Source organism: Coturnix japonica, chromosome 7 (genome assembly GCF_054131305.1).
Source record: "Coturnix japonica strain WE chromosome 7, WE-NBRP24, whole genome shotgun sequence".
Lineage (NCBI taxonomy): Eukaryota > Metazoa > Chordata > Aves > Galliformes > Phasianidae > Coturnix > Coturnix japonica.
The window spans coordinates 14401683-14423302 of record NC_140669.1 but is presented as its reverse complement, the minus strand read 5'-3'; the positions used below and the strand labels follow the sequence as shown (position 1 = coordinate 14423302).

The following is a 21620-nucleotide window of genomic DNA, read 5'->3' as shown; positions in this document are numbered from 1 at the left end:
GGTGGCTGTAGAGAGCAATAAGGTCTCCCATGAGCCTCCTTTTCTCATGAAGGTGCTGAGCAATGCTTTGGGGCATTGTGGAGAAATATTTCACTGTCAGCACACCAGTGCTCCCACCTCTTGTTTTTGGTGCCCTCTTCAGGGTGCAGTCGTGTGAGAATCCTTTTGCCAGATCATTGGGTCAGAAAGGGTTCTCCAAGTTTAAGTCTCCTCCTGCCCTGTGTCTGTACCCACTTTGTTTGCCTGAGGGTGGAGAAAGAAGAGAGTGGACCCATCTGCTTGTCCTTTAACATGTATAAATCCATTTTGTACCATTATTTCCCAGCCGAAGGGTCTACAACCTCAGCCAGGGGAGGAAGTCTGCCTGACAGTTCCATCACCAGCACACCCAGCTCGGTGATGGCCACCAGCAGTGGGAACATGAACACAGTGATTGTAGTAGACACCAGTGCAGGAAGCTCTGCTCCTGCTCCAGCTGGCACCAGCTCCCTGGATGTGGTCCTGCTGTCTTCTGTGACAGAGCCAGGCAGACAGAGAGATGTCTCACAGCATGATGCTGACCTCAGTGAGCCTCCAACAAAGCCACTGCCTGTGTTTCCTCCTGGTGTTTCAGTGCCTTCATCCTCACCAAGTTCTTCAGGTGGGTTTTGTGGGTTTGCCATGAAGGGTCTCTCACCCAAGTTCAAACTTTCTGGTTTTAAGCTAGATTTCCCATTGAAATCTCCCCAGTTTGTAGCAAAGGGAGACTGAGCACTGCAGGACTGGTGAGTTATTTGTCTTTGCACCGAGGCAGAGCTTTTCCTGTCAGGATGTAGCCAGCCAAGCAGCTTTTCAAGACCACACATATAGACTTTGATGGAGCAGCCATTTGAACTCCACCCTCAAACCGAGGACTGGGTTCCCACCGTCCAGTTCTTACTATTTCAACATGTTCTGAAGCATGTCTTTTTTTCCCCCCTGCATTTAAAATTCTGTCTTCTTCCAAGAGTGGGTGCATTCTGAGCTCCACAGGCACCAGCTCGCACCTCTGCAGTGAGCAGGACAGAAGTGCTGACCTGCAGGATGTGCTGCTGGAGGCAACACTGTCTGGGCTGCTTGCCTTTCTCCATGTTAAGCATCCCCTTGGGAACAAACATGTTCAGATTTTGGCCCTCACTGAGGCCTCAAAATTGTTATTAATAGAATATAAATATATATGTATGTATGTCTATCTCTGCTTTGCAGCTCCAGAGGGTGGACAAGAGGTTTCTGGCATTCCTACTGAGACTACTTACGTTCTGACCATGCTCTCCACCCATGAGGAGAGGACATCTCAGGATGCAGCTAACCGTGGCACATGGAGCACAGTGGGGGGAAGCCCTGCATCTCATCCAGACATGGCCAGGGAGCCACGCTCCAGTTCCATCTCATCTTCCCCATCGTGGCCTGGAGGCAGACATGTCTCCTCCAGCCATTCAGCATACACAGACCCTGAGGTCACCTTTTCATCCAGGGTGTCCACCTACTTGTCTGCTGCTGAACCTTCCAGTGAGTCTTTCTGAACTCTGCAATGGCATTTGAATTAGAACAAGACCCCCTTCCCCTGCCCTTAACTCTTCCATGGGGTCAAGGTTCCCTCCAGTGCTGTTGCAGATGTTGTGGGCAATATTTATAAGCTGTCGTGATTGAGCTTGTTAGTATTGTGTATCTGCAGCTGTGGGTGATTAACTGAAGCGGTCTCAGAAACGTGTGCTATATCTTCTTGCTGTTATCTACTACCTACATGGGTTGGATTGATAACTATAAGTAGCCTAAATATGCCACTGTGCCTCTAATGGTACTGATTGTCCCTGTATATTTAAATTATCTTCCTCCTTTGGAGAAGACTTGGTCTGTTAAATCATTACTTAAGGTGATAGACATGCAAGATCTAAATTACCTGTATTTATCTGTGCAATTTCCTTTATCTTCATTTCAAACTAGAATTACTGTGTAGCTCACAAGTGCTCTCTCATCTGAGGTGGTAGAATCACATATCCAATTTCTGATCCTGTTTCAGCTATGGGAAGCAGCCATCACTCACTGAGCAGCTCAAGTATGGAGGAAGCAATTTCCAGCCCCCACAGTGATCCTGCATACAGTTCAGCCACATTGGCTGGTGGAAGAGCAGGGACACCAGTGACAATCAGTGTGCTGACCCATAGCACAGAGAGCTCTGCTTCCTACACTGAGACCACTAAAGCTTCAGATCCAACTCAGATGGTGTCAGTGGAGCAGAGTGGGATGGCCAACACCTCGGCTGGCAGCGAAGGCCTTGCAACAGAGACACTCTTCACCCATTCTTCCAAACTACTCACTGATTTGTCTTTCCAAAATGATCTCACAAGTAAGTTAGCACGTCCCCATGTGTGTGTTTTCAGCATGAATTCTAGAGTCTGTTATAGAGAATCAATTTTAGAGTTAAATCAGGTTTTTATTTTTTAATATCCTATCTTTTTTATTTTTATATTATTATTTATATTTTATATTATTTATATTTTATATTATATATTATATTTTATATTTTTTATCTTTTTTATTTTTATATTATTATTTTTATTTTATAGTGATTGTTGAAGTTATCTATACATTCTGAAATCTGTCGTATAAGTTTGACTACTCTGTTGATGCTAAATGATCTGCATTTTTGCAGGCTGATATGCTACTTCTTTAGGATTTCCTGACTGCAGAGTTTTCAGTCAATGAGTTCATGATAAGATGCAAATTAATATAATGCAGTAATATCATCCTACAGAGGCATGTGCCTAAAAGCAAACCAGCTGAAGAACAAAGATATGCTTTAGTTTGGAATGGAGGATAAGAAGGATAGGATATGAGTTTTGTAAATCGAGAGATAAAGATGACTAAAGATGCAGCTTAGCTTCTCACAGAATATCATGGAATAAGTGCTCAGTCACATTAGGAAAGCAGTTGCTGGAAGAAGAGGGTTTTTTAAAGAAACCTGCATTTTCATGGGTACTTTATGTGTCAGAGTTTACCATTTTTGAATGAGCCAAGGAGGTAGTTCAGTAGCTACGCTTGGATGATGCTCTTATTTTTTAGTATGGGTCAGTTTTACAGACAAGAGCATTTCATGTATATTTCAAATACTTCTAATATGATATTAAAATGCTTTCTTTCTTTTTTTTTTTTTTCTTTTTTGTCATTCTAATGTATTTTGTCCTTTTACTGCAGGCTTTCCAAGTAGCCACCAGCCAGTCAGCAGCGATGATGCAGAGAAAAGGACCTCAGTTTCTCATACAGACGGCACATACATTTCAACTGTGTACACCAGAGGAGGAGAAAGGACACTCCTGTCTATCTCAAACAGCAGCACCTCTGCTGACTCCTCTGAAAGCTCCACATTTTTTTCAGAAATTTCCAACCCTTCTGATTCATCAAAATCACCTGTGGCACAGGACAGGAGGAACAATATATCCAGCGATGGCAGTTTTGTTCAGCCATCGACAGAGCCATTGCTGGTGCACTCTTCCAAACCATTGACTTCAGCTTCTGTAGGCAACGTACAAAATACAACCGTCTTTGACACTGATTCCAGGTTGTTTCCCACTGGCAGATCATCTCCATCTTCATCAGTATCTCCACGCCCTTCCTCGGTGTCATCACTGCATCACTCACCATCACCATCACCACCAACTTACTTGTTTGCAACATCAGAGTCATCTGAGCCGCTCTCTTCCTCTGTGATGGCGTCTTCAACTCCTCTGCAGGGTTTGTCATCCTCTTTACCCACTTCCTCATTGGTTTCCCCATCTTATTCTTCAGTATCTTTATTGCCTCAGTTTTCATCACCGTCATCTGTCTCACAATCCAGTGACAGTGGCCCAGCAAGCATCCCCACAGCTACAACTGCACCCAGGCGGGTGCCCTCCACAGCTGCAGTGTCTGGGAGCTCATCCCGAGAGGCCACCAAGCACAGTGGCACACACCAACCCCAAAACAACACCTCCTTCAACATGACCAGGTCTCTCCCTCTCCCCACGGAGCCCATGGAGCATCTTGGTGGCCGCGTTGTGTCCATGTCTGCTCCCACACCGGTAACAGAAACCATGTCACCAAGGAGTGCTACCTCCCAGAGGGGTAGCTCTGGGAAGGCAACACCACCACCTCTGCTCATCACAGCCAGTGATGCCCCACAGACTGAGCCCACAGACGCGCTCCTCAGTACCTCAACAAGCGCAACAAGCCACAGTGTCATTGTCCCTGCAGTGGCGCTGACCACAGTGAAACCTGTTGTACTGACAACACCAGGCAGCCACCAGCCAACCCTGAGTGATGCTAGCACCACAAAAACCCACAGAGGTCCAACACCCACTACCACTAAACACATTTATACTACTGGTGAAAGCACAAAATCTGTGGGTCCCACCACTACAATGGCTAGTAAGGTCACCAAGGAAATCATCCCTGCTACGAGCCCTCCTGTAGTGCATCCAACAAGCAAGACTGCTGTCAGCACAACTGCATTGACTTCTACCAAACCAACCACCATCCTGCCATCAAGTAGCACAGCTGGCATGAGATCAACATCTCCAGCAACAGGTAATACATCTAACAGTGCTCAGCAGCAGGGCCAACAACGACTGGGTCTCACACAGAGGGTCTTCAAAGGGTTACATATGCATATATGACAAGTCCATTGTTAGCAGGATTTGAGGATAAGAATTCTGTCTCCATTCTGGTATTTTTAAGATAGAGGTTTAACAACTGTGCTGAGCTGCTGGAAAAACAAACATCAAAAAAAAAAGGGAACATTTTGGTGAAGGTTTTTGATGGAAATGTTAAGCTGAAATTTGGGTATTTCAAAGAAAAATCAAGCTGATGGCCTTCTGGGTAAGCCTAGGATGTACTTTACATTTGTCATGGAAAATAGATCAATATCTCTCTTTTGAGAAAAGGCAGCTGGCCAGCACTCGGTATTTTTGTTGGAAGTTTTTCTGCTATTATGACCTATGGTTGTTCTCTCCCCATCTCACTAAATAAATTTCTCCTTGAGGACCCATCACTTCTCCTGGTAGGTTACACACCATGGTCTTGCTGAGTGCATTGTGATAACCAAGCCTGGGAAAGAGAAGCACGTGCTATTCAACTGTTCTGGATTTGCATTTTATTACCTTGTGATCCAGAAGTGTTCTTTGAATCCATGGTGATACTTAGCCCTGATGGGGCTCTGAGCACCTGATGGAGCTGTAGGTGTCCTTGTTGTTGGACCAGATGGCCTTTAAAGATCCCTTCCAACTGAAACCACTCTATGATTCTATTAGAGGTGGAAAGGTTGTGCTCAGGCACAGTTCCCACCCAGAGATATGCAGGTATTGCATGAGCAGATGTTTTCCTGCCCCGCAGAAGGGACTGGAGGCTCTTGGGGTGCAGGAGAATGGAGGTGGCAATGCCTGACAGTGCATTTCAAGGAGTCTATCAGCAAAAAGCCCTGCAGAAGAACAATAGATTTCATTTGTCGCTACTGCCAGGCTGCTTATCTTCCTAAGCAAATGTGTTGAGCTGCTTTATATGAATGGAAATCGATTCTGTGTTTAAAGTTCAGGAGCCTGACCCTAATGCCACTGTAGGATATTGTGTATACTGAATGCATCAATCTTGCTGAAATACTGACAGTAGCGTATATTCCACCAGTAATTAGGTATTTAAAGGTTATTTCTCAGATGATTGATATTAATTAAATCTGTGGCTTCGTACAGAATAAATAACTTCATGGCAGTGGATTTTTTGTCACTTGTTTCTGGCTGCTCAGGTCAGAGACACCACTCACCCCCTCACCGGTGCGAAGTAGCCAGGCCAGACAGCCCAGAGCACAGGCATAATCCCACATTGTGTGTCCCAAGATGGGGGTCAGCTGTGGCTGTCTGTACTGCAGGGCTGCATGGTTCTTCAGCCATCCGTTGCTGTAGCATTGCTTGTCTTTGAAAAGCACTCCGGGTTACAGGAGCAGTGCTGTAGGCAGGCTGGGTGTTAATATTAGCATGGATCAACACAGGGTCCCAAGGGCTTCTGAATGAATATTCAACAGAAAGTGTTTTGTGTTTATTCTTGTAGCTCCAGCAGAATAATTAAGAACAGGATAAGCAGTAAGTGCAAATGATGCAATGAATCATCTGATAATGCTCAGGGGGTCACAGAAGAGGAGCCAAGTTGATCTTTTATAGCAGTTGTTGATGTTTGTGATCCTGCAACTATAGACTTGTCTTTTTTTTGTGGTTTTCTAGATGTGGATAAATGTCTTTCCAACCCTTGTCCTGCACTGGCCACCTGCAACAACACCCGAGGATCCTATGTCTGTCAGTGCCCTCTTGGATATGAGATGGAAAAAGGAAAGTGCAATTTAGGTAAGAAAACAAAAGCGAAAAAAATGGGGAAAATGATGGAGAAAATGATCTATAATCTTTTAAAATAAATTAACCCAGTCTCAGACAAGTTCAGGAGCTTTGTGTACCTCCCAGCTACTACTTTTACTGATAGCCTGACTTTAGTGGGCTCAGCCATCTGTATGGAATTAAGCAGCCGTGAAAGCCTTTGTAAGATCAAGGTCTTGTTTCCTACCTTTTGCATTTGTTGTGCAGCACAATTATTATCTGGGACTTGGGTTCTGGCCCCCTCCTTTTCTATTAAAAGACTCAAATCCCGAGGACTTATAATGCCCCATTGTGAAGGGGGATTTGTTTTGCTGGTGTTTCTTCTGACCCTTAATCAGTGAGGATTACGGCATGGAAATGTTGCTGAGCGACATGGCTGAGGTGTCCCTGAAGGGTGTTTTGAAACATTTCTTTTTGTAGGAATGTATCAGCTTCTAATTTAGAGAGTTGTTTTGATTATGCCTTGGACTGGGCTACAGGCAGATTATGTAAATACTGTGAAGGTGATTCCAGTCTCATTTCTACCAGAAGCTGTTATATTAGAGCTGTCTGATACAAAATTTGTGGTGAAGATAGGCTCTGCGGATGGGAAAGAATGGGAAAGAATTGGACTCTTTACAACGTTATCTGCAACTGTATTTGTTTTTCTGGTGGAACATAAAACTTGAGCTCTGAGTTCTCATTTCCACTGAGTATCTCATGACACTTAATACAAGATTTAGGGATATTATCTCTCTGAGTCTGGACGACTTGGATTATTGCATTCTGTTGCCATGAATCAAATTGAATTCTAAGCATGGAAAAATGCATCTTTCAGGCCTCCTTTCAAACATCATTGCTCATTCTGTCCAGCGGTTTGAAAAATGAAAATGTCCTTTCTGCAGTGCTTCATCTTGACTTGTCAGTTTGTTTTCCTTGCACTGGAAGGAGGGGCAAAAGATTTGGTGCATTTACCCCAAATTACTATAAATTAGCTTTGGCACCTGAAACTCTTGCCACTAAATTTCCCCGTCTCTCTCTGTGTACGAGCATCCTAAATGAGTCAGTGCTGCTTGCTTTGGCTTATAGAAAGGAGGCACGTATTCCAACTAACCTGTCTTATTCTCCTTTTTAGTAAGAATATTTATAGGTCAGGTCCCCCTGAAGCTTAACATCACCCATGGGAAGTATGCAGATCTCCTGCAAGTGGAGCGTGAAATCCTGGCGATGGTGAGTGTCCCTGTGGGGTGGCAGCACCACTGCTCGTGTCCTCGTGTTTCACTCCCATTCTGGTTGTGACAGCAGCCACAGGGCTCTCTGGTCTGGATTTGCCTTTCTAAACCATCCAGTTTGTCCACCCACCTCCACCTTGGGGGCTGTCCTGGGGCTGGGTGTGCTATTGGGTGCTGTGCTGCTCCATTCCAACAACTCTCTTCTTCCTTTCAGCTGAACGCCTCTCTGTCGAGCTTGCCTGGGTACTACCACTCCACAGTCAAAGCCACCAGGTAAGAGGCCACAAGGAAGAGTGAGGAATGGTACCGTGCGAATACTTGGGTTGTTCAGCTAGATGTCCACGTTCTGAGTCTGATCCAGTGGCACTTTGCTTAATGAAATCAAGCCCAGCAGCAGCATGGGGCACAGGAAATGCCTCTGCACCCTGGCCATCCATCTCAGTCCTCCTACTGAGGAGAGCTTGCAGAGCAACCACAGATCTGCAGCCTCAGACAGCTTTCTCAGTATGTGTGTGATATCATGTCTATGTTAAGTATTGCTTTTACTAATAACTAGCAGGTTGCTAACATACTAACCATGTAATCAGACTGACCCATGGTACTCAGGGCTGTTTTGTTTTGTTTTCTGTTAGGGAGGCAAATGTTGTGCATGTTTCAGTGCAATCCACGTTCTCTTTAGCATCCAACGTGACATTCTACGATGTTGTCGGCACCGTGAAAAGCTACATTCGGGCTTGCAAATCTCCCCCCGACCCCTGCCAGTTCATCTCCGGCCTAAAACCACTCCACAGAGGTAAACAGCATGGCAGATTTGTTTGATTTGTGTCCATTCAGAAAATAGAGAGAAAGATTCTGGCATTCGGCAAAATTCCTCTGCAAGTTTCTATGTCACTTCAAGAGGAATCATCTTAAGATAGAATCATAGAGTCATTAAGATTGGAAAAGACATCTAAGATCATGAAGTCCAACCATCAGCTCATCACCACTGTGCCCACTACCCCGTGTCCCTTAGAGCCACATCTGCATGGTTCTTGGAGATGTCTTATTCCACCCACATGGCCAGGAGTTGGAAAAAAGTGGAGCATAAAAATGGGTCACTCTTTTTCCTTTCACAAGTTTCTGGTCCAAGAACCACCTTTCTCCCAAGTCCTCGGCCTACCAAAGGTCAGAGGTACCTGGAGAAGGCTGTCAGTACTGGACAGGACTTTGTCCAGACATTGAATATGCCATATTTGAAGGCCACACCTCACCGCTGTGGACTGAATTAATTTATATTAATTTGTTGAGCTAGCTCAAAATCATATCCAGTGATTGCCTCAGGTTCAGTAACTTAGAAAGAAACAAATTCTATTCATGGGTGAGTACTTACAGAACAGGTGATAGATCTAAGGATAAATAGTGTGCCCAGCAGGGAGGGGGTCGCAAAAGGGGAGCTCCAAGTGAGTGACACACATCCCATACAAGTTCCTGCTTCTCGTGGGTATGCTTTCATTTGCTGGTTCCAGCTATTCCACTTCCCAGTAAAATACATAGGCTCAGTGACACAATTTCCATTGTGTAACAATCATGTGACCCAATTTCCATTGTTTGCTCCCAGTTTTGCTGAATGCTCATGCCAATAAACCTGATTTTTAAAGGTAAAATGTTGCTTCAAAGTACTGTAAGTGAAAGAACCATCTCATTGTGTTTCAAAAGTGAAGGAAATGGCAGTGCTTGATATTGGAATGGAAGAAGCTCTTTCGGGCTGAGCAAAATGCTTTGCTAGATATAACCTTAAAAGTGGTTTTGTTGAGCAGGCTCAGGGAGGGGATGTGTTTCTGCTTGAGCCAAAATAAGTTTTTCTCTATAATTTCCCCTTCAGCCTCTGAGCTGAAATAATTATTATTCACCCATTCCATTTCCCTGTACAAAAGATGGTAGATATGCATGAAATTGTGACATATTGTGATTCTGACCATCTCAAAATGGAACAAATATTATTAAAAAAGAGAGAGAAGGAGAGTTGAGAGCTGCAAATAAGCTGAATGGAATGCCTGGGGAAGGCAAACCTGCATGCTGGTGTGTTCAGGGAGAACCGTGCTGATGTTGGCTCTGTGTTCCCAACAGTTGGCAGCTTGTGCAAGCAGAAGGATCCTGAATGTGACAAGGAGACCTCTGAGTGCACAGACTTCGATGGGGTTGCGCTCTGCCAGTGCAAAAGTGGGTACTTCAAGTACAATAAGATGGACCATTCCTGCAGAGGTATTGCACTTTTTTTCTTTTGGCCTGAGTTTGCTTAATCTTTTTATGTCAGTTGCAATGATTTGTGCTTGTGTGCCGTGCACATCACTGTGTGTGCAAGAAGCTTGATATTATAAATAGATATCAGCAGCTCAAGTTTCTTTTAGTCGGCTAGAGGACTTTTCAGCAGATGCTGGAGGTGCAGTCTCTCTCTTGGAATAATATTATCCTTTTCTGGAGCATGCTGTGAGTCGCAACGGTGCAGAAGAGGGAGAAGGGGGCCTGACCATGCTGGGCTTCAGCTCAGTGGCACAGAGCAGAGATGACGTTCAGCTCTGCCTGTTTTGATTTTGTCTGAACTCTCGGCGAACTTCAGATAATTGCTTTGAATTCACGAGCTTATATCAATACATCTTCACTATTTTTTAAATAAGCAAGTATCTGAAAATGGTTATGAATTTATTTTTCAACTAGGTTCCTGATAGAAATTTTAAGCTTCGGGGTTATGTTATTTTTAGCTACTCCTCAGATCATGAAATTTGTTTTGCTACATCTTAAACAAGGCCTTTGTCCTTGTGCCAATAGTCAGAGCGAGTTTTATAGGATGACGGCTTCCATTCCCTATTTGCAGCACTTGTTGCAGGGCTTCTTAGGAAATCCAGGTTTTTTATGACCTATCAATAATAATTGCAGTGGTGGTTATATATTGTGTCTGGCACTATCAGCAGGGTTGATAATAAAGTAGGAGGAGATGCTTTGTCATTTCTGAATCTGATCGGAGTGCAGGTGGTGGATGCCCTGTCCCTGGAGACACCCAAGGTCAGGCTGGACAGGGCTCTGAGCACCTGTGTCCCTGCTCACTGCATGGGCACTGGACCAGGAGGCCTTCAAAGGTCCTTTCCAAATCAAATGATTCAGTGGTTCTATCGTGTGTCTGGAAATAATGCATGTGCTGTGGGCTCTGGGATGGGCTTCCCTGAAATGGGCAACCCTGGCTCTTGGGTCATGGTCCTGCCTCTCTTCTCTACATCTGCAGGCAATACCCTTTGTATTTCCCTCCCTCCAATCTACTTGTATTTTGGAAGAAGGACTTTTGTTAGGAAATACTGTCCCCACCCACCTTGAGAGGCAGAGAGGGCAACAATGGGGAGCTGAGATGCCCACAAATCTTGGGGATTGACCATCTTGTCCATGACCCTTGGCAAGTGTTGGTGTGCAGATAAATGCCTGAAAGGCTGCAAGGCACTCAAATGCAATAGTTATGTAGGGGGCTAAGTGATGTAACACCCTGTAGACAGGGAGATGTGGTCACACCCTGCTTACCAGTTTGTTTTTTGTTTGCTGTGCTAAGTGAGAAAAACCTACCCCCTGTGTGGTAGTGGGTGCTACTGAGTGCACAGTGTGGCGCACCAGCAGTGTACCAGCCTGTCAGCATCACTGTCCCCATCTGGGTAAGCCAGGCCATTAAGGTTTTTAAAGTCATTTTCAAAAGCCAAGCTGTACTGGAGCTATTCTTTTGATATTTATAGCACATAATATGCCAGGCTTTTTTAGAATCTCTGCCCTCTTATTGATTGAACAGGAACTGTGGTCTCCCAAGCATCCGACCCTCATTGTGGGTTGTGCAGACTTAGAGTGCTAACTCTCATTAAGTACTTGCAAAGGGGAAACAACCATTGTGCTGCCCCATCCGGCCTCCCGTGGGAGGCTGGGGGGCAGTTGGGAGGAGAACACCACCATGTGACCCCAAGTATTTATCTGCTCTGTTTGACACCTGGGGAGTGCTTGAGAACATCCTCAGGAGGAGCAATGGGGCTGCATAGGGCAGGGTGCAAGTGCAGAGGCAAGCAGGGTGATTTGATGGTGCAGAGAAGAAATGTGATAACCTAGCCTTTTCCAACCCAGAAAACATCCATCCAAAGGCTGGAATTTGACACTGGGATAATGCAGACCAGAGAGAAGGTGAATGTTTTTAATGGCTGGGGAAATTAACTTTTTGAGCATCTGACTGAGTGTTGCGGTTGATTGTCACTGTAAATATTAAAACCAAGCTTGGATGGTTCTGTGAAATGTATTTCCACTTCAACTATTTGATTTGAAACCCAATTCAATTTGGAATTGAATTTAGGGAAGTTCTCTGACCTGTATTATGAGGGAGAGGTCACAGTCACATTGCTCCCAGCTGGCACTGATATTGCTTGTTACTGGTGCTGCAAGAGCCATAAACTCTGAGTCCAGCTAGAGCACTAGTGGTCTCTTCTGGTTTATTAGGATATTGCCAGCCTGTTGATATTCTGTGGGAAACAATGCAGGTGTGCATTGAATTCCCAGTTGGGCAAGAAGAGTTTGTGTCATGAATTATTTTACCTGCTGCCCACCCTATGGCAGGCTGGGAGGTGTGCTAAGTGCACAGTGTTTTGCCTAAAACAAAGGTTGATGTAGTATCATCCTTTGCTGTAGTAGTGTAGAGCATGCAGCTTCCTGCTGCATCAGTGCTGTCAGCCGAGAGGCTGGTTGGTGTGAAGGTGCGGTGGGAAGCAGTAATGTGAGTGCCTCCTGTGCACCACTGCGTGGTGCTCATGGCCCTTCTCTGTTGTGTTTGCAGCCTGCGAAGATGGATACAAGCTGGAAAATGAGACCTGTGTGAGGTACAGTGAGAGCTCTGCCCCCTCCTACCCCACCGTCCTTCTTAGTGCTGCTTTGGTGACCTGTTGGCACAAGCAAGCTGATGAAACCCCCTCTTATTTTCTGTTGTCAGCTGCCCGTTTGGCTTAGGGGGATTCAACTGTGGGAACCGTAAGTACCAAGTGTCATTCATTTCATTCTGGGGGAAATTTGAAACCAATGATTGCAAGTAACTATGTCTAAAGCACAGTGAGTGCAAATGACTCTCGTCAGGTTTTTTGTCTCTTCACTGTCTGTCAGAAGTTATTTTGCTGGCCAAAATATTTAGTTGACAAAGTTGACTTGCTATTATCTGCCAACAAGATCTGTGTTTTCCTTGGAGATTTTTTTCCATGGATGCTCTGCCAAGATAGCATATACACACTTTGGAAGTGAGATATTCAGAGTGAATCCATGAAAGTTTGTCTAAGATATTCTGAGTTAGCAGTGCGGGGAATCAGTCCCCCTGGCACACAGGAGCCCATCCTTCCTTCAGTGAGAGACCCCCAGCTCCATTTGCTTCAAATGACAATTACAGAGGGAGGAAGGCAGGAAGCAAACAGTTAATCCACTTGCATGAGGACTGTGTTTACATGAATATTTATAGCCAAACTGCTGTCTCTAAGCAAATCTCTCTCTTTCCTGCTCCTAGCATATCAACTAATTACGGTGGTGATTGCGGCTGCAGGAGGAGGATTGCTGCTTATCATGGGCATAGCGCTGATAGTCACCTGCTGCCGGTAGGTTCTCCAGAAATGCAGGCTAGGTGGAAAGGAGGAGTTTGGGCAATAGGAAGAATTGCTGGGCCGTTGTGAAGAGGTGTTGGAGTGCATTCAAGGTCCTTCTCCAAGCACAGGTCCTGCTCCTGCTCTCATTACGTTATTCCCTCTCAGGCACACACACACAGTGCACACTTAGTTCTTGTACCAGCAGGCAGCTTTGAACTAGAGGCAAGGTGTGCTGCTGAGGTAGTTGTGCTATGTGATTTATAAACCATGATAAAGGGCTGCCTTGCAGTAACAATCTCTTCCCAACCATTCTAGCCCCAAATCTAAGATTTCAAAGCTCTCTGTTCAAAGTCAGCAGTTGGATGGATCAGTAACGTAGCACTGGTAGTAGGCACAGTGTCCTTTGGTGCTTTGAGTCAGGAGCAAGGCCCAGCCAGGAGATGTGATGGTCACTACACCTCCAGGTGGAATGGTTTGGTCTTCTAATGGGTCCTGGTGTTTGGCAGGCCAAGTAGTCTTCTTTGCACTGGAGATATTAGCAACATCCACTCCTACAACATGGGGGTGATGTAAGGGCTTTCCGCGGTGTTCAGACCAGCAGCTTCCAGTTCTTCCTTCTTACGAAGTAAAATAGTGCCTAGAAGGCACTTGGAAACTTGAATAGAGTGGGGGCTCGTGTACATTTTCTTCCTGCATGTATGTTTTTAAGAGACAACAGGCATAAGTTGAAACAGGAAAGGATCTTATATCAGGATTACTTATAACTTTTCACTTTCCTTCATTCTTTTCTAAACAGGAAGAATAAAAATGACATAAGTAAGCTTATTTTCAAGAGTGGGGATTTCCAGATGTCACCATATGCCGAGTATCCAAAGAACCCCCGAGCACAAGAGTGGGGCAGAGAGACCATTGAGATGCAGGAGAACGGAAGCACCAAGAACTTGTTGCAGATGACAGATGTTTATTACTCGGTATCTATCTGCAACTTAAATCTCAACCTTTTCTATCTCATACAGCAAAGAGACATCTCTTTATTTTTGGAAGCATAGGTCCCTTTCATTCAAAACAAAAGAGCAAAGCAAATGGCTACCAAAGACAGCAAGGCACTGGGAGTTCTGTGAACTCCAGCTGTTGTATATGTCTGAGTATCACAAAGAAAGTGTCAGTTGGAAGAGTGCTGCGAAAATGTCTAGGCACTCAAGATGGGGAGGGGTTATTCATGTGAGTGAAGGTTGCAGGAGTTCACACAAATCGCACTTATTGAGCCTCTGCTTTCCAGGGAAGAGAGCAGCGAGCAAAACTTTTCTTTTCTGGCTTGTATTTTAAGCTTTCCCAGAGTAATTTTACTGGTCTACACAGCATGGAGGAAAATGAGAGAAAAGCACTTCCAGATAATACTCAAAGCAGGAAACAAACTGATTTTCTAGGAGCATTTCTTTTAAGAGCAACTCTGACGATATCCTGTGTTAAGGTGAATTATTTCAATGCCTGAGCTCATTAGCACAGTTCTCTTGGATTAAAAATTAACTGTACACTTAGGCTGCATTTGGTGGAGTCGAGTAAACTTCTGGATGGGTAAACTTCAAGAGTTCTATTTGGCAAGATGTCAAAACTCAGTTCCATCAGAATATTGCCCTTAGGGAAATGCATGACTCCCACAGTACAATTAATTCTAAGTCGTAGAGATAATTAGTGATCGTGTTGTTCCTTCTAGCTACTGAAATAACTGATGGGAAAGATGGTAAAGCTGTACTTGGAAGAGGAGTTGTCTGAGAATAAGACTTGTTCTGTATTTTTTTTTCTTTTCCCTACTAATACAGCCAACTGGACTGAGAAATCCAGAACTGGAAAGAAATGGACTTTATCCTCCCTACACTGGTTTGCCTGGATCTCGACATTCATGCATCTACCCTGGACAATACAATCCATCCTTCATTAGTGACGAAGCCAGAAGAAGAGACTATTTTTAGCAGGACAGAGAGGGACTGGAAGATTGACAGAGTTTTGTGGCCCTTGATCCCCAGGTGCAATGTGTCTCCTGGCAGTTCAGCCCACACCAGTCTCATTCTTCCCATTTAACAGGATGGTCTTTGAACTCCATACTGAATGTTGCTGCCCCCAGGAATGGTTCCATTCGCTGAGCAGCAGAGAGGAAGAGGAGGAGGAAGTGAATGGCTCAAGGTGCACATCAGTAAAAAGTGGAAGCTCGTGTGTACTCTGGTTTTGTTCTGTGCTGCTTCTTCACTCCTTACGCTACGTGGCAAGCATGGATCAGTACAGGCAGATGAACTGTGTCCAGCACTCTGTGTTGAATACCACTAGGGAGTGTTTTGTTTACAGATCTTGTTCACTGTTGACTGTGCTTGTCTTCTTGGCCAACCTTCATGCAAAGATTCACTGTGTGACTGGTTTTGGTAGGACAAGTTTGTCCACCCCTTTTCTCCTTGCTGCTTTGCTTTCTGCTTCGTATGTGACAGGAAAGCTGGCTTGTCCTCTGACCCTTACCTTCTTGCTAGTAGAAGTTCTCCAAATGGTGAGGCCTTTGCAGCAGCCTGGTGCCTGGCAGTGTTGGCTGAACTCATGGGTGGATTGTCCCTGAGGAGCAGGAGAAATTAGTCATGCCACTGAGATTCAAACTGAAAGTAGGCACAGTTGGTTGTACGTGCTGCTTTGAGAACTTATGTAGATAGGGAAGAGCGTAGGTATGTCGTCTTTCTGTCAGCCAGCCTGGTCCAGAAGTGATGCTGCTACACATCATCACAATGCTTCTGTATAGGAGCTTAGCAGGATGTTTATCTTGCAGGATGAAAAGACCTATTAAAACATCAATGTGATGTAAAATATCTGCTTATAAGGAAGAAAAACATCAGCTGGGAATTCACCCTGCTTCTTAGATGAAGTGTAGGAAGAATAAATAATGCTGTGGTCCTGGCTAGGCATGTGCAACATGGCATCTAGGCATTGTGGGTGGGACATAGCTTTCAGGACTTCACAGCCCACCTTGATTTCAGGGGGAACTGTGGAAGCTTTCAGTCCACTGGAAAATAAGGTCCTCAGCAGTCAGTTGCATTTAGGGCAGAGAGAAACATAATCCTTTCAATCCTAGCATAGCAAAGATCACTTACATCAAAATATTTTGCTTTCTGCTGTTCTAGTTTCGGGTGATTCAAACCGGGCAGGTTTCCTCAGCAAGGTGTGTGAATTCATATTAATCGCTTTGGCAAAAGCTAAAGAATGAGAGTTATTACATTCCTCACTAAATATCAGATCAAAAGCCTATTGACTTCATTCTTTCTTGAGTAGGGTGTTGAAAGAGCTCTTATTAACCAAGTATATTTCCCGCTTATCTTAACTGCAAAGATAACCTTCATCATCCAGACCTTGCCCAGATACAGGGTCCTACTACAGTCCTTCACCCTCAGTGCAATCATGTTTTTAATTCAGGATGGCTGCTTGCATGAGGATATCAGGTAGTACAGTTCCTTAGCTATTAACCCACCATCCCTGCACTGAAGGGCACGTACCATCTAACATTCCTTTCTCCCACACAGTGCTCAAAAAGGCACAGTGCCTACAGTTAAATTCAGTAAGGTATCTCTGAAGCATTGAAGACTGAAGGATGTGTCCCCAAAGTGCCTGACCACTGATAAGAAAGGCAGTTCCAAGGCTGATGTGTGGTGTGGCTGCTCCTTGAAGGCAAGCCTGGGGTAAACATGGCAATGTTCATGTCCTGGAGGTGCTGGGAAGCTCCCAACCCTTCCAGCACTTTGAATAGCTGCTATGTTCTGTTGTGTTCCCTACTGAAAGGAGCAGCTACACATAGCGAGGGTGTGGTTTGGCCAAATCTAGGTTTTTATGGATGCCAGGGGCAGTATGCTCCTCACTGACGTCATCTTATGGTCATGGTGCATGTGACTGAATGCATAATCACATTTGCAAGCTTATCTCATATGTAGGGTGGAAATGAATGGATGCTTATGCTGCTGAAGGTGCTGTATTTAAGGAGCATTCTAGTTATAGTGTCCAAAACAGTGTAAAAGGCAAAGCATAAGAATTAACTGTTCCCAGGGTTTTCAAACTGAGAAAGATGTTCTCCTCATCGTTAGTAGTCAATATCTTAATTGCACAGGGTCCACTGGATGGTATGAAGCAAGGCCTTGGCCCTGCCATGCTCTGGAGTCCTTTAAAGAGGGCATTATAGGGGTCATTCTATGAGGGTGAGCTGCCTCCTTCACCCAACACCAGCTCTGGTTGTGAGAGTGCCTATAACAGAAGGGACTGCCTCTCTCATGAGATGGATGAAAGCTTTGTCTCTGTTACAAATGAAAGGGAAAGCTGTGAATTGGTGCTGGATCTAAATCCAGAGCACATAGATGAGCACTGGGATTTGTCCCTGTTTGCGGAAGTCAGCCTAACAAAAAAATAAGCATGTCTCAACAATGATGGTTGGATTCAACTGCACGACACTCAGACAGGGAAGAGTGTGGGCATTTGCTTATACCTGCTTTGATTAATTGCTTGTTTAGTTTGAAGGCTGTGAAATGTTCCTTTGTATGCCAGGTGTGAAGGACAAAGTGCAAAATACCAAAGGACAAATGCAGATCCATTCTATGTAAAGAGTAACATATGGGTTACGTGAGCAAAACTCCAATCTGTGTCATTTTACAGCATTGCAGATTGTGAGTGATTTGAGTGGGAAATATGATAGGACTGTTCCTAACTGAGATTACAGAATTCATTTTTAATGACCTTTTAAATTCTTCTTAGTGAAATGAAAGGGTCTCAAGAAAGTCAGCAGGATTTTCTGAGTGAAGACTGCCAAACCTGGCTTTTTTCCAAGAGAACAAATTTTATTGCACTGAAATTCTATCTCTGCCAGAGCAAGTAAATGTTGGGGTAATAATTATGAGATTATTCTGTTGCAGCTTCCTTTTAGTTCTGGTAACAAATGAGTCAATGTCCACAGGAGGAGGAAAATGGTCACTTCTGACCTGCCAGCACCTTCCACGGGTGTCCCAGGAGGAGAGGACTGAGGCAGGTGCCAGCCCTGAGGTCAGTGCAGGCACTTACCTGTGCAGGATAAGTAGTAGCAGTGCTTTTGGGTTTTGTTGGTCCTGCTGGATACGAGTCTCCATGTGGAATATCAGTTCCTGAAGCTCACTTTCAAATGTGGGCACCCCTGTGTTTAGCACCTAACTCCCAGGATTGCCTAGGCAAGTGCAACTCAGGCTGTTTAGATTGCTTTTAGCTTGCCCAAATTGCAGATTTTGAGCAAACTGGGTGCCTTTGCTAAGGGAAATTGCTCTGCTATCCAGGAGGACAAGATGGAAATAGCAGGTTTCATGCAAGGAGACTGCAAGTGGCTCAGAAAGGTGTGAGGAAAGGAGGAAAAACCACACCGACACAACAAAGAATCTGTTTGCGTTTCTGGCTGCTGTGTAAAGCCAGGTGAGCTGTCAGCAAGGGCCCACAGGTGGTGTGTGGGGGAGTCTTCTGAGGAACAGAGTGCTAATTCAGCTGGTGACAGGAAAGGATGTAGGAGGTATGTGTTTGCTGCTGTGGTGCTCTACCACTTGTACTGACAAAAGCCCCTCACTCTCAGAAATGCCCCCCTCCAGCGGTCAGCCTGGGAGAGTGGGTCAGAGTGAACAAAGCAGAACAGTGCAGATTGGAGGGGTCAGTGTAAAAGGGATGCTGCAGCCTTCCTGTCCTGCACCCTGCTCGTCATGGCCAGCCCTCCCGTGCTGCACTGGAAAACCAGGGTTCTTTTGCATGCCATTCAAATCTCAAAGCACTAAATTTGGCTATATGAGGAACATGGGGGCAGGGACATTTTGATGCCTTTTGCCCTCTGTGTTTATAGCACTGTGTAAAAGAACAGCAATGAATCTTGTTTCCATTGCAGCATATCCCAGAAAGTTTCCCTGTTGCCCTGTTTACAGAGGCACTAAAAGTGATTTGTCTTCACTGTGAGCAACCAGAAAAAGAAAAAAGAAAGCACAACCAACCCTTTCTGAAAACAGCAATGAAATGAATTCAGTGAGAGGTGTTTGCAATTGCAAAATAGTGCCAATGCTTATAAAGTTTGTTTGCTGAGGATTGACAGTGCAGCAGTATGAGTTTGGACACTGCTGTAGCCTTGTAAGGAAAGAGCTTTCCCAGGACGTGTCTCTGATGCTGGTCAGTGGCCATATCCGTTCCAAATCCATCTGGACTTCTCATTCTCTCATAGTGGTGTTTAGTTTTCTTTAAATGAACAAGAACGGAAGCATTTTACTTAAATATTCTTCCTATGCTGACAATTGTTTTTCTCCTCTTTACACAAAAGGACCCAACCCAGCATCCACTTTGGTGACTGGGATAACTCTCCCATGGATTGCAGTGGAGTATTTTAGGCCTGTGTCATTTTGTATTCCCTTGCCAGATTCATTTGCGTGTACACCATGCATTCCTGCAGCTCTGTCTTCTGCTCATTCCTGTAATATTGTTGCCATCTTTTCACGTCGTATTTATTTTTCGTATGCGTCCTTGTTACTGTAGCAGGGCCTGTATTATGTAAGATTGAAAAACAGGTTGTTCAAGATCTGAAATGCTTTTCTGAGATGAGAATGAATGTGAATTTCATAGAAGACGTTTTACTGTTCAGCCGACCTATTTCCTGTAGTGTAAGATCTCTAGGGATCTAGAGGTGATTCGTGCACTCACAGTTAAGAACTACCTGTCGGTTCACATACTTGTGCTTTCAGAAATGAAACAAGATCTCCCAGTTTTGAAAGGTTTCTGTGCTGTAAGGTCATGTGCGAGGTAACACCTCTCCTGCATGGTTTGTGTTTTGTGTGATAATATCCTTGTTGATGGAAAACTGAGAGAGGGTGCCTGACATTCTTCAAAAGTCATGTGTAAGTGCTAAGTCCATTGGTCTTCATTCTGGTAAGATGGTGGAAGGGAGGTCTCTTTCAAAAGGTGGATTTTGAGCATTTATTTGTGCTTCCTCAGTCAACCTGCTTCATGTTCTTCCCATTGCTGTGCTTCCTTCTCCCTAGCTCTGAATGTTCGCTTCCAAGTTGCTGGGGTTCTAAGGACATTCTCCAAACCAGTATTATTTAAAGTTGTATCATATTTTCTGCCTCTACTAATTATACAGTACTGTAGTAGCAAAATATAATTTTTAAGGATTGGATTATTTTTATACCTGCATCCAATATTATTAAATCTGGCGTTCTAGTCAGTATTATAAAAAGACACAATAAAACTATGAATATTAGCATGTCTCAGCTTTTTCACTGTCTAAAGTTTTCCCTGTAAAGAGATGCATATACAGCTTTTAGATTGAAGGAATCTTAGAGCCTTTTGTTCTTCTAGTGGTGCTTGGTGACTGAATGACTAAAATGAAAAGCAAGAGGAAAGTCACATGTTCTGGTTAGCTGTGCTAAACAGACTTGTGCTCACTTCTGTGCTGATAATGTTCATTTTGGTAGTACTGAGCAACTCAAAATTTAAGAATCTTACTTGGTTTCATTTTTCATCCATTTTGGAAATGCTGGAATTGGTGAAAGTAGGGAAGGAAGAGCTTGGGAAAGGTTGGTGCAAGGACAGAGAACTTGACCACATAAAGATCAGTCCTATATCACTAATGGCTGTTGGGAACCATGAAGACTATAAAGCTGAGTGCTCCTCAGAGGAGGAAGCTTGGTCCCTTGTATCCAGACAAACACAGAGTCCTGCAAAGAGGCGTGATATGGACGAGCATCCTGAGTATTGGCAGGCTTGTTAATCTGGGGCAAACATTCTATATTATGTCCCAGAGAAGTACAACACTCAGGTGTGACAGGAATTGAATGGAACCAAAGTACTCTACCAAAATCTAGATGGGTGATCTGAAACCACCATCTGACTCTTATAACCATGAAGAGGCAAGCATCTAAAGAAGGTAAGATTTCCCTTTGCCTTTACACTAATGTCACAGTACTCTGCATATAGACAGCTGCACTAGGTGAAATGAGTGTTATCTGCAGAGAAATGATGAGTCTAGAAAATAGTTTCTTGCTGCATCCTGAAACTCGAGTCTACATTCTGCAGTGATATGGTACAGAATTACATTATATGCCTGCTCCTTTTCTAGAAAGACTCCAGTGGGAAAATAGAGAGAGTAATGTGGTTAATCCTGTCAAATGAGGTTCTGCTCATTTGCTTGTTGCAGTGCCACTGTTTTCTTACCAACAATAGTATTGCAAGCTGATCTGTTTTCTGTGTGTTGTTGGTGTCTCTTAAGCAAAAGGACAGGTCACGTTACTGTGAGGCTGGGTAAATTTGCAGTTATGGACATGTGTGTGACTCAACAGTCCTGCCCATTTAAGATTTGCTTACTAGTGCCTCTGAGATCATTG

At 44.3% G+C, this 21620-nt stretch overlaps 1 protein-coding gene across 3 annotated transcripts in view; it reads left to right on the top strand.

Annotated features, from left to right (window-relative positions):
- HEG1 (heart development protein with EGF like domains 1) overlaps positions 1-20497 on the top strand; it is a 35550-nt gene extending 15053 nt beyond the window's left edge. For 2 of the 3 annotated variants that reach the window (XM_015868712.3, XM_015868713.3), the window contains exons 8-21: positions 326-640; positions 1225-1527; positions 2039-2365; positions 3214-4581; positions 6264-6383; positions 7525-7619; positions 7836-7894; positions 8254-8414; positions 9728-9862; positions 12447-12489; positions 12600-12637; positions 13158-13245; positions 14030-14204; positions 15054-20497. In XM_015868712.3, coding sequence (XP_015724198.2) covers positions 326-640; positions 1225-1527; positions 2039-2365; positions 3214-4581; positions 6264-6383; positions 7525-7619; positions 7836-7894; positions 8254-8414; positions 9728-9862; positions 12447-12489; positions 12600-12637; positions 13158-13245; positions 14030-14204; positions 15054-15203 — 3377 coding nt within the window. In that variant the 3' untranslated portion in view covers positions 15204-20497. The remainder of the gene's footprint in view (positions 1-325; positions 641-1224; positions 1528-2038; positions 2366-3213; positions 4582-6263; positions 6384-7524; positions 7620-7835; positions 7895-8253; positions 8415-9727; positions 9863-12446; positions 12490-12599; positions 12638-13157; positions 13246-14029; positions 14205-15053) is intronic. The other variant, XM_015868714.3, reaches the window with a different exon arrangement.
- The last annotated feature ends 1123 nt before the right edge of the window (positions 20498-21620 follow it).